This window comes from Triturus cristatus, chromosome 2_2, assembly GCF_964204655.1.
Source record: "Triturus cristatus chromosome 2_2, aTriCri1.1, whole genome shotgun sequence".
In the NCBI taxonomy this organism is placed as follows: Eukaryota; Metazoa; Chordata; class Amphibia; order Caudata; family Salamandridae; genus Triturus; species Triturus cristatus.
This window is the reverse complement of record NC_140582.1, coordinates 462,057,558-462,075,134: the sequence shown is the minus strand read 5'-3', so window position 1 is coordinate 462,075,134 and position 17,577 is coordinate 462,057,558. Positions and strand designations below refer to the sequence as shown.

General features: G+C 49.0%; 1 protein-coding gene across 12 annotated transcripts in view; it reads left to right on the top strand.

The window, feature by feature from the left end:
• Nucleotides 1-17,577, top strand: part of BLTP1 (bridge-like lipid transfer protein family member 1) — a 1,988,102-nt gene that overhangs the window by 1,396,905 nt on the left and 573,620 nt on the right. For all 12 annotated transcript variants that reach the window (XM_085641559.1, XM_085641555.1, XM_085641564.1 and 9 more), the window contains one exon: nt 2,743-2,873. In XM_085641559.1, the coding sequence (XP_085497685.1) occupies nt 2,743-2,873 (131 nt within the window). The remainder of the gene's footprint in view (nt 1-2,742; nt 2,874-17,577) is intronic.

The window sequence follows — 17,577 nt, the reverse complement described above, 5'->3', positions numbered from 1 at the left end:
ATTTTCCCTTATCTCAACTGTGCACTGCGTTTAACATGCAACATTTTGTTGTTTATTGCACAGAGGAAGTTAAGTCATCTGGTAGTTTTATTTTATCTTCATTTGCTTGCACATAAGCTACTATTGTTTTGGTTATGCACAGCAAGCTTTACCTCTTTCTTATGGAAACTTTAAACCTCTGATTTCCTAACCTTGTAAATCCTCCCAGGCACCCTAGTAAAAGTGCACACACGAAAAATGGGTTGACAAAACAGCAAAAAAAGCCTGTCAAAAAGTGTCAGAGGTTAGCTCTCTTCGTGGATCAGCGCTGACTGGTGCAGAAAGAAAAGAACGTGTGCCAGCATGCCGAGGTGGTGCCTATATAAAAGTGGCGCAGATGTCACTACGGCACAGACAGTGCCGACGATGTCACACAGAGCCGACCGATGCCACCTACCGGCGCACAGGGGTATATTGCTCGAAGAAACAATGGGAACTTTAAAGGTCAGGAATCTGTGACTAGATCATGTCTCTACCAGATAAGGCATTACCGGAGGTAAGTAACTTGTCCATTAGGTCCCTAGTTCTGACAGGTATTGGACTCTGCATCAATTCCTCACCACTTCTAGATGTGATGATACAGAGCCATATTTAGGCACCACCCTTCATTCTTACATCAGTTCCTCATTTACTTTGCCCTTCTATGTTGATCTGGATTGCTGGTCCCCACTTTTTACTTTATTCAAAATTCAAAGATACAATGTACTAGGGATATTTACACCTTAAAAATGATCAGTTTCAAGCTGTTCTGTGGTTGGCATAAGCAGACATTGGTCGCAGACTTTTGCAATACATGTCTCTGGTCCCTTGGCATCAAGCATGATTCAAAGTTCGCTTACAAAGGCTCCCTGATGCACATGAAGGTCCCTAGGAAGCGCAATCCAAAGCTCTACATCGTAGAGCACAATAAGAGAAGTCTGTTTCTCTTGAAGTCCCATGGCCAATCATGGTCTCAGTCCTGTTCGCCGTCATCAGATAAGTTAATAATAAAGTCAAAAGACAAGTCACAGTGGTAGCCTAAAAATGTTCAACAATGGTTTTCTGCCACTCCAGAGACCGGTTGCGCAGTCGGTGCTCCAAAGGTCCAACTGTGCCTGTGTTATCAGATTTGTTAGTACTCTAAGTGAGGCTCCATCTGGTCCCCATCCAACATCCAAAATGTCCTCCGTCATCAGCACCCCATGTTTCAACCACCTTGCGGCAGGTCCCAACAGTTGTCACTGGATCAGCAATTGTGCTTGCTTGCATTTCAGGACTAATGTCTGCTTCGAAACGGACTTTGGCACGTTCTCCAGCTGTATCTCGGTATGAGATTACAAAGGTTTGAGCTGTGCCTATGGAGGACTCTTTAATAGTTCTGTTATCACTGTGGCGTTATTGCAAGAGGCTGGAAGCAATTTTGGGCTCTAACTCCAAAACCAGCTAGGATATCTAACAAGCATCCCTGTACCAAGGCAACAATGAGGAAGCAAATACACTTTTCACCTCTCATTATGCAAATTATGTTCTTTTCTTAGATTTTCACCTCTATTTTGTCAAGCATGACAGTTTCAACTGTGGTCAGTAATCCAATCCGGTTTTAAGCCTTCAGAGTAGTTCTTCCAAAACATCCCTATCCATAGATATGTACCGTTGCATTTTCTGTGCAAAGATGGAAGGTTTTTATAGATTTTTTCTATAAAATATCAGTACTTTTTTAAGCAAGTTCCCGTGAGAAATGCAAAATGAATTCCTGTAACATTGCTTTTATTTATTATATGATCACTTTAAGGAGCATTATATGGATCATGCCTTTAGCCCTTGGATTTTTACTCAGTAAACGTGGCGAGGGAACCTACATTCTCTCACTCCACAGGACCTTACAATTGTATTTACAGCTTTGGTAAAATCTTGCTAACAAAATGGGAGCTCTGTGTGAACTCTTTTTCCTGATGCAGAAGATAAAAAGAATTGAGTGGCCAGAGTTTTGTATGGTGCTCCGTAGTTCTTTTCCATCTCCTTTGCAGAGGCTACCACATTGGCTGTGGGTTAAGAGAATAATTATTTAAGAGAATAATTGTTTTCAAACCAATGTGCATGATACATCAAAAAATAATTTCAGACAAATAGAGAAATTCTGATGTAATTCTGCAAATGTAAGCTTGGAGGGAACTATTCTTTGGAGCTCTTTGCTTTGTAGTCTAAGTGTTGCTTCAGCTTCCATGATTTCACAAGGTTGGAAGAGGATAGAAGGCCCTTTTTGCATTAGTCCCAAAACATTGTAAACCATTTTCCCACGGAGCTTCATGAGTCTTATACTGCTGAAGGTTAGGAAAGCAAACAGCGGAGTAAATGTTTGCTCATCACCATTGAGTACCAACTTTTTTTAGGATATTAAAAGATGAGGATTGCTTAGTAGCAATCCAAGTATTTTTATGGATTGTATTTTCCCTTTATAAATATTTTCAATAAAGTAATTGTGGTTAGACACCCAAGGCTATTGCACCTGTTACACAGAGAAGAATTACAGCCCCAAACGATGGCACCACCACCATCAAATAATCTATGGCTTGCTTTCATGCAGAGTGTAGAATATGGTTTCCCTGTTCCACCTGACAAAAAGAGATACTCGGATGTTGAGAATCTATTTGCTGATTCATTAATTCTTTAAGACATCCAGTGAAAAGTTAATAATTGAATAATTCATATTTTCTTTCTAAACAGGAAACTGTTGAATATCGACGTTCAGTAGCGCTTGGCAGCCAGAGTGTGGACCAGAGAGGGAGAAAATTTGGGAAGCGTTTGGTGGACATTAGAGAATTAAATGAGCAGGCTAAAGTCATTGACGACTTAAAGTAAGTAACAGCCCTATTTTAGAATTATTCTGTCATTCATTTGAACCAGGACTGACTTACCAAGAGTCTGCTCTCTAAAAATTAACATTATTTTTTAATTCTGTTTGACTCACCATTAAAAGGTTCCATATCACATTCTCTGGACTGTTAATTACCTTTGGGGTTAATCTCTTGAGATTATCCTCAAGGTAATTAATTACAGGTCCCTATATTTCTGCTTTGTCATAGACATTGAATAAATGTAATCATCTTAATTCAATGTTCATTTTAATTTTAGTGAATAGAGGCCATCTATAAGCATTTGCTTCTCTTATTTTATTGTCCCCCATCTTTTATGCTTCCCTTGTATATTTTTAGGTCTCGGCTAGCGATGGCTGCGCTTGCGCAGTCTCGCTCGCGAGATTTAATGACTTTGAGAAGAGGGGCTTGCACCCGCCCCTCTTCTCTCCTGTTCTCCATTGGCTGGCCTCTTAAATGCTGGCCAGCCACTGGAGAAGAGGTCCAGTCACTCCGATTATGCCCCGTCCTTTTCGGATCGGGGGGCGTGTTTTTTGCGAGAAGTCTCAGGGAGGAGACAACAGCAAAACACGCCCCCGAATCCGAAAACGACGTGGCGTTTCTCCGAGGCATTTTTTCTCTGCCTCGGAGAAAGGCGGTGGTGTGCTTGTTTTAAGAATCACAAGACGTCTTAATTTACAACATAATGTTTCAATCAGTATTAACCTGTAAATATTGAGGTCAGATATGTCTTTCACGGTGAATTGCACGAATAGCGATATTGTCGTTTCCAGATTCCCTGGCTCGAGGGCATCTCATCCGCCGAAGGATTATCAACCCTTGCTGTATTTAAAGGCTTCAACAACCCATCCGGCACGGTGGTGTGCCGCTCCTAACCAAGTCTTTCTAAAACGTAACACGCCTCAACCCTTCAGTTCATCACACTCCAGGGCGTGCAGTGTTGTGTTTATGTCTTTATTTGACAAACGGTGAGTACTGTATTGAGCGGCAGATGGGCCGACGCGAGGGGCCACGGGCAGCTGTTTAGGGGATGCCAGGACGCCGGCGCCATTTTCCCCTAGGATTCTCCAGCGGCACTCGCAGCTGCACGGCATCTACAGCGCTCTCAGAACGCCAGTGACGCGTCCTTATGGGGAAATGGCGGCTGCGCAGTATGGCGGCCGCGCGCGTTCCTCGTGACGGGGTGGGTACGCTGTAACGCACTTATCCGTGCTTCGACCACAAGCGAGCCTCTCCGCCCACTTCCGGTGACAATTTCCGTGTTTAAGTACACAAGAAACTCCATACTGGACGGAAGAGGTATAACAGGGACATGGTGTTTTATGTCTGGGCTGTGGATGGTCACCGCACAGTGGATTGTAACCAACGCCTCGTCACCGACGTGGTAAACTGTGGGTTCAGGGGGACTATGGCGAATCCGATTGATCTCGGGTGGGCCGGGTTGTGTATAACCGTGGTGCGCATGCGCGGTGAATAATTTCTTTTAATTGCTGCAGCGATGACTCACTGGTGATTGGGAGCGCGTGCGACTTGGGGAGCTCTGGGAGGGAGAAAGCGAAGCTCCGCTTTCATGCGGAGGTAAGGAGGGAGCGGGTTCAAGGCTGCCAGGGGTCCCAGTGTGCTAGGACATTAAAAGTTCGGCGTGATATTTGCCGTAGAGCTGTATGACAACCGTCAATGCAAACTCATTTCCTGCATTTTTTAAGTGGACACGGCATTCCAGGCGAAGCTGTGGTGCCATGTGGGTGTAGTTCGGATGATGTCTCCTCACCGAGGCACGTCATATACGCCCGAGTGCAACGTGCCGTGGTCGTTACAGGGAAACGTCTCGTCCCTGGTCTGTATTCTCACTGACCGGCGTGCACTGGTTACACAGAGTGAACTCTGCAAAATAATCACAGAAATACTGTGCCCTTCTGCCCTCTGCTCCTGTCGTTTTTGGTGCCCTTCTGCCCTCTGCCACTTGTTTTTGTGTCCTGCCCTTTGTCCCTCTCGTTTTACCCTCGTTTTTTTGTGCCTCTCTGCGCCACTCATTTTTCTCTCTGTCTGTGCCTTTCTGCCCTCTGCTCCTGTCGTTTTTGGTGCCCTTCTGTGCCATTCGTTTCTGTGCCTTTCTGCCCTCTGTGCCTTTGACCGGCATTAATCTCCAATCATTTTCAAAGCTGCTAGTTGCCGTTCGCTTTGGTCTGAACTTTTTTTCCCCCTGCATGCATGCCTTGTTTTTCTCAGATCAGTTTGCCGGTGGGCTGGGCCTCGAACCAGGTCCTGGAGATTTGTCTGTCTTTTTTTTTACATTCTTCGATCTAATAAAGATTGTTGTTGTATAATGGACACCGGCTCCCCTTCAACCAACCTTGTGACATCTGCCCTCCTCCAGGTCGTTTAGGCCAATCAGCAAATGGATTGTTGTGGTCAATCCAGCAGGCAGGTTACGCGCCCTCTGGTCTTTGTTCCACTTCCAGGTCATGTTGTTGAAACCGAGGGACATGCAGAGGGTTCGAGCAGAGCGTTTTGGTGTTATCCTTAGGAAATAAATATATCTCTAGCTGTATCTGTTTTTGCTGCGATTAAATTGGCAAAGGTGTAGGATGTTAAACCGGCAGGAAGGGATTGCGTGTAGTGAGATAAGTAGGGAGAAACCGAGACTAACGAGGCATCCTCCCCATCCCCCAAGGTGAGAGCTTTGAAACGTTTCCTATTTTTTAAACAAGAGGGCACAGGGATACCTTTCGCTCTGAGCCATATTTTCGAATACATTTGGTATTTTTCTATCCACATCTACAATCTACCCTGTTCTTTACCTTCCACGTTTTTTTTAAACTAAACAGTGCAAATACTCTACACCCTGTTCATCTGCTCTTAAGCCTGCACATTTTCTTTATCCATCATTTGCTCTCTCCATACTGTGCAGTATCCATTCTCAACACTTCACCACATCTACGGTGTAGAATGTATATCTTTTCTCTCACCATGAACATCAGCCCTCCATGGTCCACACCCACTCTCCATTTTTGCTGTCACACTGGGAATTTGCTATTCATTCTGTTCATCCTCTTTCCATTGTCTCCACTGCACAATAGTCTCCCCCCCCCCCCCCATCTAGATGCATTGTCCACCCATGCTCTCCACTATGTACATCGGCTGTCCACCCTCCACTCGAGATCCTTCCTCAAGTCTACACACATGCTCCTTCAACCTTCATGTACACTCTCCACACAACAGATCGAACCATCAATAATGCAGCAGGTGCAGTGGCAAGGAGTGCAGACGGGGTGAGGGGCATCTGCACCCTAATCATGGCACTGTTTCACTGCCTAAACAGGGCAGTAGGCCTTTTTCCGTTTCTGCATTGGGAGCCATGGTACTCTAGCACATGCTCTGTCTGTTGCGAGACATTTTGGTAGCTTACAGTAGGCTTAGAGCCCACCTATTGCTTACCCTGGTTGCCTTCATTATGCCTCCTATTTATTTTCTCATTAGTCAGCTTATGTAGGCTTTCTTTAAACTTTTATGTGTTTTCCTACCCTGGAGCATGGACGTGTTACTCACGTTTCAGACAATACGTTTTTTGGGTTTTGTTGAAGCACCCTGAGACTACCTGTGCTTTCCAGCTGTCTCTTTTGTACGTCTCTCCCTGATGTATTCCTCTTTTTCACCATCTCTAAGTTGCCGTTGTTGGTTCCTCCTCACCCACCTTACCTTGCTCTTCTTGCTCCCCACCACCCCTTTGTCCATGTACTTCCCCCATTCATTCCCTCCATTGTCCATTTGCTAGCCAGAGCTGATTCCCCACCTTGAGTTGTCAGCTTACGGCCCCATCTCCTCCTTGCTTCTCTAGCCACGTCTGTCTACCCTCCGGGTGTGAGGGGCAGGGACAGCAAGCTGACAATGGAGAGTGGGCGAAAGGGACTGTGGCTCGGCATTGTTAAAGTTAGAGCTATTGCCATTGCTCATGACAATGCCGTTTCTTTAAATGTTTTAAAACAACAAAAACAAACAAAAATAATGTCATGAGCAATGCCAATAGCTCTAACTTTACCAATGCCGAGACCATTGCATTGTAAATGCTTGTTTTGTAGTGGGAACCTGGACTCCCTTTTTAGGTGGTTCCTGCCAAACAACTTCCTGTAGTCTAGTGTCTTGTGGACCCACCCAAAAACTTGCAATGGGATTAGAGCTAACCCTCTCCTTACCATGAGTTGACTTTTTTGTCCCTCTCATTTGCATGCTTTGTATTTGAGGGTTTGCCTTCCTTATTCAAAGTTTGTCCCTCCACTAGAGTATTGGCTGATTTTACAGTTTCACTGCTCACATTTAGGGAAGTACTTTTTTCTTGAAGTATTCCATAATGGTGCATGCATATCAGGATCTCTTACTTGTGTGCAGCTAGTTGCCTGCCAAATCCCCCTCTCCCCGATTGCACTATGTTGCTTTGTGGTGCATGCATTTCAGGATCTCTTACTTGTGTGCAGCTAGTTGCCTGCCAAATCCCCCTCTCCCCGATTGCACTATGTTGCTTTCTCTTGCCCCCACTTGTTCTCTCCCTTGTATGCTGCTTTTTATTCCATCCTCTGCTCCTCCCACTCACTAAGTGTTGCTTCCTCCTACTTTCCATGTTTTTTAATTTTGTTGTATAAATAATTCCCCCCACCCTGTTCATTTCTCCCTTTGCCTGCTTTCTGCTGCTTCCCTCCCAACCTTTGCAGTCATTACAAATCAAATTAAATACATTTTAGGGAGGGTCCTACAGATGCCATTTGCTGATGGGCCTCTTTGCTTTTAAAATACACTTTTGCAAATTATTGTCTACTGTAAGTGGCGCCCATGCCAAACAGTTGGCATACGCGGTGTTGCATGTACATACATACATTTTTTTTTTTTTTTTTTAAACAATTTTTATTAGTTTTTCCCAACGTAGAACCACATGAAGTCCACATTACATTCAGTATTCCTGTGAAGGATAACCAGGCCAGTGGGAACAATATCAAAGACAATAAGCTCGCAACAAAACCAGTGCATGTACATACATACATGATCACGCATGTGCATGCCTAGTGAAATATGGCACCAATACCCCCATGAGGTGTTTTAAAAAAAATGTGGACAATGCTGTACAGCATCTGCAAAAAACATTTTGCTTTTTACTGATGCTCCATAGCATTACCAAAAATCATTGGCAAAGGCAATAGGTCACACCGGCAGGACATGTTGGCTTTGCCAATGCTTGTTTAACAAATATCTGAAAGAAACACGTTAGTTAGATTCCTCACCTTAGAATATCCCCAGGCGTCAGACTGGATCCGGAAGATTTTTCGTCAGCAATACCCCCTGCGCGTCGCTAGGCGTCGTCTGCGGCCCCGCGTCCGTCGTCGGCGTCGTGCGCCGGGATGACGTCGTCGGAGCACCCAGACGCCGCCCTCGCGCGCTGACGTCAGTTCTTCTTTTTTCCGCGCCAGTAAGCGCAGATCCGGGAGAGCTACCCCTTTTAGTCTTTTTTGACTAAATCTTTTTTGATCATTTTTGATCCTTGTCTGTTGACATCTGGTGCCGGTAGGATGCCTGGGTTCAAGGCTTGCGAGGATTGTCATCGACTGATGTCGGTGACCGATCACCACCGCCGGTGCCTCTACTGCTTAGGCCCCGACCACGACGCGGAGTCGTGCAACGACTGTCAGGCCCTGACTTCGAAGGCTAGGCGGGAGCGGTCCCGCAAGCTTCTCGAGCTTCGCCACTCGGCTCCGCGTCGTGCGCGATCCCGGTCCAGGAGGAGGTCCAAGGATCGCTCGCGGAGCCCTAGCCGACGCCATCGATCGTCCGGCTCCAAGTCGTCGGGTAAGTCCAAACGCTCAAAGAAGTCCAAGAGGCGACATCGCTCTTCGGACTCCCCTCGCCGGTCGCGCGACTCGGCCGAGGGTCAGGGTGGTTCCACCCCCGCGGCTCCGGCGGAGCCGCAGGTGCCGCGTCCGCCCCCATACCTTCCGGTCCCTGGGACTGACGCGGCGCCGGCGGAGATCAGTGCCTTCCTCTCGGCCATGAGGAGCCTGGCCCCGCCGTCGACGCCCGCTGGCGCGCCTTCGGGCCCCGCGGACTCGACTGGGCGACCTCGCGTGCCGGCGGCTCCGGCCCCGGCGCCGTCGACGACTCCGGTCTCGACGCCGCAGGTCCCCGCGGGGCCCATGCCTGGGCCCCAGTCGACGCCGGTTGACCTAGTCACTCCTCCACCGGCGCCGACGCCTGAACCACCGACGCCGTCACCGGCGCCGCCGACGCCTTTGACGCCGACACCCCAGTTTAGCCCTCATCCGGACCCGGCGCCGCTTGAGTCCTACCATCTCTACAGTCCGGTTCCGATCATTCCTCCTGTTTATCAGGAATCGGAAGAAGGGGGCGACTGGGAGGGGTTCGAGGACCCTCTGGCTGTTCAGTCACAGCTTTCTCAGGACTGGGCAGATGAACTGGGGGAGGCCAGTGGGCTGGACACCTCGCCAGACACTGGATTCACTTCTCCTCCGACCGTGGCTTCGGAGGAGGGTGCAGCATTTTCTGTGGTGCTGCGCAAGGCGGCCGAGGCCCTTGGGCTCGAGTTGCCTGCCGTGGCTGTGAGGACTAACATCCTCACTGAGGTGCTTCAAACCTCAGCAAGCTCCACTGACCCTCTGCTGCCGTTCAACGAGGCCCTCACTGACGTTCTGCAGGGCACCTGGTCCAAGCCCTCCACAGTTCCTCCTGTGGATAGGAACGTTGCCAGGCGCCACCGCCCTGCTCCGGGCGACCCCAGTTTCCTGTCCCAACACCCCACCCCCGAGAGTCTGGTTATCCAGGCCTCTACCTCCCAATCCTCCTTCCCGACCGCTCCGCCGGACCGGGATTCCAAGAGACTCGAGCAGTTTGGCAAGAAACTGTTCTCGTCCCTTAGTTTGGGCCTGCGGTCCTTAAATACCGCCTGTCTCTTGGAACGTTATTCCCATTCCCTGTGGGATACGGTGGAGGACATGCTGCCCCTGTGTCCGGAGGAGGTCCGGACGCGTCTTACCCAGGCTTTGGCCGATGGAAGGGATGCAGCACGGCACGCCATACGCTGTGGGCTTGACACCACGGACTCGCTGGGTCGGGCGATTTCAACCACGGTGGCGCTCCGCCGCCACGCCTGGATGCGGTCTACGTCATTTTCCGGGGATGTCCAGACCACCCTCATGGACATGCCCTTTGATGGCACTCGCCTGTTTGGTGAGAAGGCGGACAGTGCGCTGAACCGCTTTAAGGACTCCCGGGCTACGGCCAAGTCCTTGGGCCTCTCGGCTCCGCGGGCGCACACCTCCGCTTTTCGCCCCTTTCGTGGCCAAGGAAGGGGCGCCTCCTCACGTCTGCAAAGCCACCAGCCGCAGAACCAATCTGCGCGCGGTCGTGGACGTGGCTTCCGCCGTGGCGGAAATGGAGGCCGACGTGGTCAGCCCACTTCCACCCCTGCAGCATCCGCCTCAAAGCCCTCCTAGTCCGAGCTTTCAGGCCCATACCACGCCAGTGGGCGGCAGAGTTCGCCATCACCTGCTCCACTGGCGGTCCATAACATCGGACAGGTGGGTGCTGCAAATCGTCCGAAGGGGCTACTCCCTCCCCTTCGAGACGACCCCTCCAGCCATGCCACCGCAGCACCACCGTATCTCGGGGGATCATTTGAACCTTCTCCGCGAGGAAGTTTCGGCTCTCTTGGCCAAGGGGGCCGTCGAGCGCGTTCCGAGTCCAGAAGTAGGTCGTGGTTGTTATTCCCACTACTTTCTGGTTCCCAAGAAGGGCAAGGGGGGCCTACGCCCTATCTTGGACCTCCGGAACGTCAATGCCTTCCTCCGAAAGGAAAGGTTCAAGATGCTAACGTTGGCTCAGGTTTTAGCTGCCCTAGACCCTGGAGACTGGATGGTAGCGTTGGACTTGCAGGACGCATATTTCCACATCCCCGTCCTGCCGGCCCACCGGCGTTACCTGCGGTTCACGGTGGGCCAAGAGCACTTTCAGTTTACCGTGCTCCCCTTCGGCCTCACCAGTGCCCCTCGGGTGTTCACGAAAGTGATGGCGGTGGTCGCAGCTCATCTGCGCAGATCAGGGGTTCCGGTCTTCCCTTATCTCGACGACTGGTTGTTGAAGGCGGGCTCGCCCCAGGCAGTCGTCTCCCACCTCCAGACTACGGCGGATCTCCTGCATTTGCTGGGGTTTTCCATCAACGTGCCGAAGTCACACCTGAGTCCCTCTCAGAAGCTCCTCTTCATCGGAGCGGTTCTCGATTCGGCGCAGTTCCGGGTCCATCCACCGGAACAGCGGGTCCGGGATATACGGGCCCTGATTCCCATCTTTCGGCCTCTATCCCGGGTTTTCGGTCACTCTAGTGTTGCGGCTTCTGGGGCTGATGGCCTCCTGCATCCTACTAGTGCATCACGCCAGGCGGCGCATGCGGGCTCTGCAGTGGGACCTGAAGTTTCAGTGGGCCCAGCATCACGGCAACCTGTCCGACCATGTCTTGATCTCGGAGGGCACTGCACAACAGTTGCAGTGGTGGCTCACGGACCGCGAGTGGGTCAAGGGCAAGAGCCTCTCCCTTCCCCAACCGGAGCATGTCGTAGTGACGGATGCGTCCCTCCTGGGATGGGGTGGCCATATGGGAGAGGCGGAGATCAGAGGCCTCTGGTCTCCGGCGGAGTCTCGTCTCCACATCAACCTGTTGGAGTTGAGAGCGATCCGGCTTGCACTGAAAGCCTTCCTTCCCTCTGTCAGGGGAAGTGTCGTGCAGGTGTTCACGGACAACACCACCGCCATGTGGTATTGCAACAAACAGGGCGGGGTGGACTCCCGGGCTACGGCCAAGTCCAAGGTGAGGAATCTAACTAACGTGTTTCTTTCAGATGAACAAGTTACTTACCTTCGGTAACGATGTATCTGTAAGAAACATTAGTTAGTTAGATTCCTCACCGACCCACCCATCCTCCCCGTTCTGCGAACTGACATCTAGGGTTAAGGTTGTCCTTTCAGGCCCCTAGATTGTATTTTTGGCACCAGTGTCGGTCTTTGCATGGCTCTGCGTTCCTGGCGCGGAAGGCTATGTACAAGAACTGACGTCAGCGCGCGAGGGCGGCGTCTGGGTGCTCCGACGACGTCATCCCGGAGCACGACGCCGACGACGGACGCGGGGCCGCAGACGACGCCTAGCGACGCGCAGGGGGTATTGCTGACGAAAAATCTTCCGGATCCAGTCTGACGCCTGGGGATATTCTAAGGTGAGGAATCTAACTAACTAATGTTTCTTACAGATACATCGTTACCGAAGGTAAGTAACTTGTTCTTTACTCTCATCGTCCCCATACACTCTTTCTTTTTTTATTGTCTCCCTTATCTCATTTTACTTATAAAGTCCCATTTCTTCTTCTGATTTTTTGTTGTTATTCCAATGTAATTACCTAAAGATATTTGTAGCCTGAGATAATTAAACTGAAATTAACACATCACCCTTGTGACCTGCAGATGCTTCCTTATGAGTGTACCCCAGGTGTCAGACTGGTTCCAGAATCTTTCCTACAGTACCTTTGCGCACCAGTAGGGGCTGACGTGTGGCTCCACACCAACACCAGTCTACTCTGGAAATGACGTGCGGACCCTATATAGATGCCACTCCCACGCACTAACGTCTGTTTCTTTCCTCTGCACCACCAGACAAGGAACTAGAGCTCTCTCTCTTGTTTCTCAGAGACATTTTACCTTAATATTTCTCAAAATTTCCTACAGTGGTCAAGTGATGTCACCCCATAAAACAAAAGGATTTAAGGCCTGTAGGGACTTCACAGGCAAATAGCTGTGACAAATCCCCATCAGGTGTGCCTCCAGCGACTGAATGATGATGAACCCAAAGCAACCAGGCAACGCAAGGCAAAACTTAACATCGCCAAGCATAAGACGACGTCTCGCCGACACCACTCAAAATCGAGATCCAAGTTCAACGTTCAGTCCTGGTCCCGTTACCGCTCCAGGAGTCGCCGAACCTTCCCGCCTCACGTCGCGGCCAAAGACACTTTAGGTGATGATTCCTCTACTTGCTCTGCTGTCTTTATGGGGAAGACAACACACCCCACATTCACTTATCGGCACGGACTAGGACAGTGAATATAACATGGATGATGAGTTCGCTTTGCCCTCTCAATACAACAAATGGTATGATGACTTGCAGGAGGCTGATTGTCTGGATACCTTCCCTGAAATGGCCTTCTCTCACCCCCTGGACCAGCCACAGAAAAGTCTGCTTTCTACTCCATGGTGATACTTAGGGGGCTGATGTCCTTGACCTCCATCTCCCCAACTTAGAGGTAAATTCTAACATATTGACAGAAGTTCTTCAACTGGGGCAAACACCTTCTGATTTTCTTCTGCCATTTAATAAGGCCCTAAAAGACACCTAATTGGGGACAAAGGCCAAACTTTGCTCTTGTTCATTGGTCAACTGCAGAATTGCGCAACCCAATTGCCCTGCCCCAGGGGATCCGGCATTTTTATCTTCGCATCCTCCACCAATAGCTTGGTAGTGTAAGCGTTCCGCAAGCAGAACTAACCCCTATCACATTCTCAACTACTCCCCCAATAGAGTCCAAACATGTTGAAACCATTAGCAAAAGTGTATATTCACCCATCAGCTTGGCTCTCAGGTCTATGAATGTCAGCTGCCTACTGGTGTGCTATACCCACGCCCTTGGCGACTCAGTTACTCTAGTCCTCTCAAGTGTCTCCGAAGATCTCCGACTTATCCATGTCCAGGAAATTCAGAATGACCGAAATGCTGCCAAGATCATGATTCGTTGAGGCTTGGACACCACCAATTTAATCAGGCAGGCCATCAGCACCAGAATTGCCATCCGTCGCCACACCTGGCTGCAGTAAACCCGTTTTTCAGATAATGTCCAGTTGTCCCTCATGGACAAGCCTTTCGATGGAACTCACCTGTTTGGGGGAGAAGGCAGACTCCGCTGTCAAGTGGGCCAAGGAAATCAGTGCCGCGGCATTCTCCCTGGGCTTATCTGTCCCACCTCGCCAGTCGCATCAGCCATACCACTCCTGTTGTGGTTTCAGCAGAGGTGCCCCATAATTTCAGCCAATCCAACTCCAGCATGGGGCTAGCAATTTTTCAGTCGCCACCATGGTACCTACGGCCCCCATGGCCAAGGTCACCGGGCTGCCCAGTCAGCTACCTCCCTCTGCAACCCCACCTGCAAAACCCCTTTCACACACCAAGAGTGGAGCATGGCCACCAGGTAGGAGCCAGAATCCAACATCTCTTGCCAGGTTGGCAGTCTCTAACATCAGAAGGTGGGTTCTAAAAATTGTTCAGAAGAGCTGCGCCTTCCCTACCTTTCTGTACCACTGCACCTTTCAATGTCTCCCCAATGTCTGACAGAGGACCATCTTTCCATTTTGCAGCAGGAAATGCAAGCCATTTTGGCCAAAGAGCCTATCGAGAGGATGTCTGTGCCAGAAGTAATATGTGGTTGTAACTCCCACTACTTTTACCTTGTGGCTAAAAACGATGGAGGCCTCTACCTATTTTAAACCAGAACTTGTTTGCCCTAGCCCCGGGGGATTGGATGCTATTGCTGGACCTGCAGGCCACCTCTTTCCATATACCAGTCCTGCCGGCCTACCGGCGTTACCTGTGGTTAGTGGTGTGACAGGATCATTTTTAGTTTGCTGTGATCCCTTTTTAGTCTCACCACTGTCCCTTGGTTTTTCATGAAAGTGATGGCGGTGGGGGTAGCATATCTTCAGAGGCCAGGGTTGCCAGTCATCCCGTACCTTAACAACTATCTGTTGAAGTTTGGCTTGCTACAGGTAATCATCACCCACCTCCCGACAGCAGCCAACCCAGTGTTATCTTTGGGGTTCACTAACAACATGCCAAAGTCACACATAACTCCTCCTCAGGCGCTCCTATTTATAAGAGCCATTCTGGGAATTGCTCGGTTTTGTGCCTTTCACCCAAGGAAGAAAGTCCAGAACATTCAGGCTTTGATATCGATGTTTCTGCCTGGGTCCTGGATTTCAGAGAGGTTGACTCTGAGACTGCTGGTACTCTCCCTACATCCTGCTGGTCGAGCACACCAGGTGGCAAAAGTGGACTCTACAGTGGGATCTGTATTCTCTCTTTTTTGTTGTTAATCTTATTATTGAGTAAACTAACAAAGGACCTGGCAGTGCGTCCATTAGCAAAATAAATTTCATACACTTTCAGGGCTGTCCGTTTTAACATCTATGTGCCTTATTGTATACAATGCAGAGATATATCGATAAGTCAATCTTGGTTATGTGTACAATACAGTACAAGGTGTTTCCCTCGCCTCTCCTCCTACCCATTGCTCTAAAAGATATTTCAGAGCCCTCTGCTTTTGTTTCCATTTACCCCATATTTTGTTCCATTTCCTCCAGCATCCCCTGCCCTGGAACACCACTTTTTAAGCATTGCAACACCAGTCTAAATCTTCCTTCCACTTCGCAACACTTGGTGGCTAACTCTCACTGCACTCCCTTGCTATATTTCGTTTGACTACTATGCCTGCTGTCATTAGCCGTATCTAGGAGTATTTCAGCCATTTATATTCTCTGATGACACAAATAATATGCCATTTAGCTTCATATGCGACCTCCTGGTCTATCACTTCCGACATGAATTGTTGAATTATTGAGCATGGCCACAGTGTATGGTAAAAGGTGCCTACCTCCCCACAGCCCCTTGCACACTGATCTGAGTCGCTGCTTCCTATACGATGCAGTAGTGCCCTTGAGGTGTATGATCTATCTAGTATGCGCAGCTGCATTAGGCAGAACCTTGCTCTAATTGCTACCTCCCTTGGACTCTGTATCGCTTCTATCCAGTCATCATCTTTGAGCGTCTCCAGGTCCCTTGTCCAAGCTTCCTGGAGAGCCGTGAGGGGGTCTGGGGAGTTATTCATTATTTTTTTGTACACTAGAGAAACGGCCTTCAAGTGGAGTGTATTCCGCTAAATGCCCCCCTTCTTGGATGTGTCCCCTCAAGGCATGTTTTTGAGGTAAATATCAGACATTTGATACTCCTCTTGTAGGTCTTTGACACTTATTAGTGTTTGCCCCCTCCATAGATCCCATAGATCCCTATGATCTGCCATTTTGTGGAACCCTTTTTGCTGGCTCACTTCCCGCAGTTGGTCACCTTCACACAATGGCGTTCGTCCAGTCAATTTCTTCTTCCAAACTAGGAATGTAGTCACCTCCCTCCACAAGTTTATTGTCGTTTGTGTGTGTGTGTGTGTGTAGGTAATGTGTTGCTTGTGCGCCGACTGTATAACGCAGCTAGCTATCCCCCCACTCCATGTATTGGCGGTTGACTCTATATGCTCGTTTTTCTCGTTCTGCAAATACCCACTCATTCATAGTTATTAATTGTGCTGTCCAATAGTATTTTATGATGTCGGGTATTGACTGTCTGCCCACAAACACACTTCATTGCAGCTTATGCAGAACTATTCTAGATTTTCCTCTATCCCATAAGAGTTGTCTTAATTCATTATCTTCTTTGAAAAGCTGGGCGGTATTGTACAAGGGGTATTTTGCAGAATATATAAAAGTCTTGGCAATGCCATAATTTTGAACAAGGCTGCACCTCCTATTAGGGACAATGGGTGTTTTCTTCAGTGCAATGGGTCTCTACACAGTCTATCTATCTGGGGAAGGAAGGAGGTTGTCCTCCAGGAATTTGTTATCTGCTTTTGAGGTTATTATGCCAAGGTATTTGAATCTTTCTTTTATCATTAGGGATTGTGCACTTGTTGGTAGACGCTGGGTCTCCCCGGCCAGGACATATAGAAGAGACTTGTTCCAGTTTATTCTATATGCCGAATAACTCTCAAACAGATGAAATATGTGAATTACTCGGGTATCTGTATTTTCAATAGTCACAGCATCAAGGGGACTTCTCTGACCATGTTCAGATTTTGGCGGAGACTGCAAAAGATCTGCAGTGGTGTTTAGTGGACTGCGATTGGGTAGCGGCAGACCATTTTTCCCTTCCTACCCAGAGCTGACACTAGTGTCGTTTCTGGGTTGGGGTGGCAATCAATCAATCAATCAATCAATCAATCAATCAATCAATCAATCAGGGTTTTAAAGCGCCACAACAAACCCATGAGGTTCTCTAGGCGCTGGAGATGCTACCTGCTTTGTGGTGCTCTATTCACTTGAACAACCATGTTTTGAGTCCATTTCTGATTTCCTGGAGCGATGAGGCATTCTTGAGGTGCAGGTGAAGGTCGTTCCAAGCTTTGGCCACCAGGTGAGAGAAGAAGCACTCTCCACTGTTTGATTGGCAGGTCTGGGGGGTGTCTGCGAGGAAAAGGGAGGCGGGTCGCAGGTGTCTGGTTAGTTGGTGGATAGTCGTTCGTTTGCTGATGTATGCTGGTCCTTTGCTGTGCAGTGCTTGGAATGCATGGGTCAGCATCGTGAACAACCATCTCTTCTGGATCGGTAGCCAGTGTAGCTCGTTGAGGTGTGGGGGGATGAGTCTGGGGAGGTACAGGATGAGTCTTGCTGCTGTGTTTTGTATTGTCTGTAGTCTCTTCAGGAGGTGAGCAATGATTACTACGTAAAAAGTGTTACCAAAGTCCAACCTGCTTGGATAATGACTTGAGTA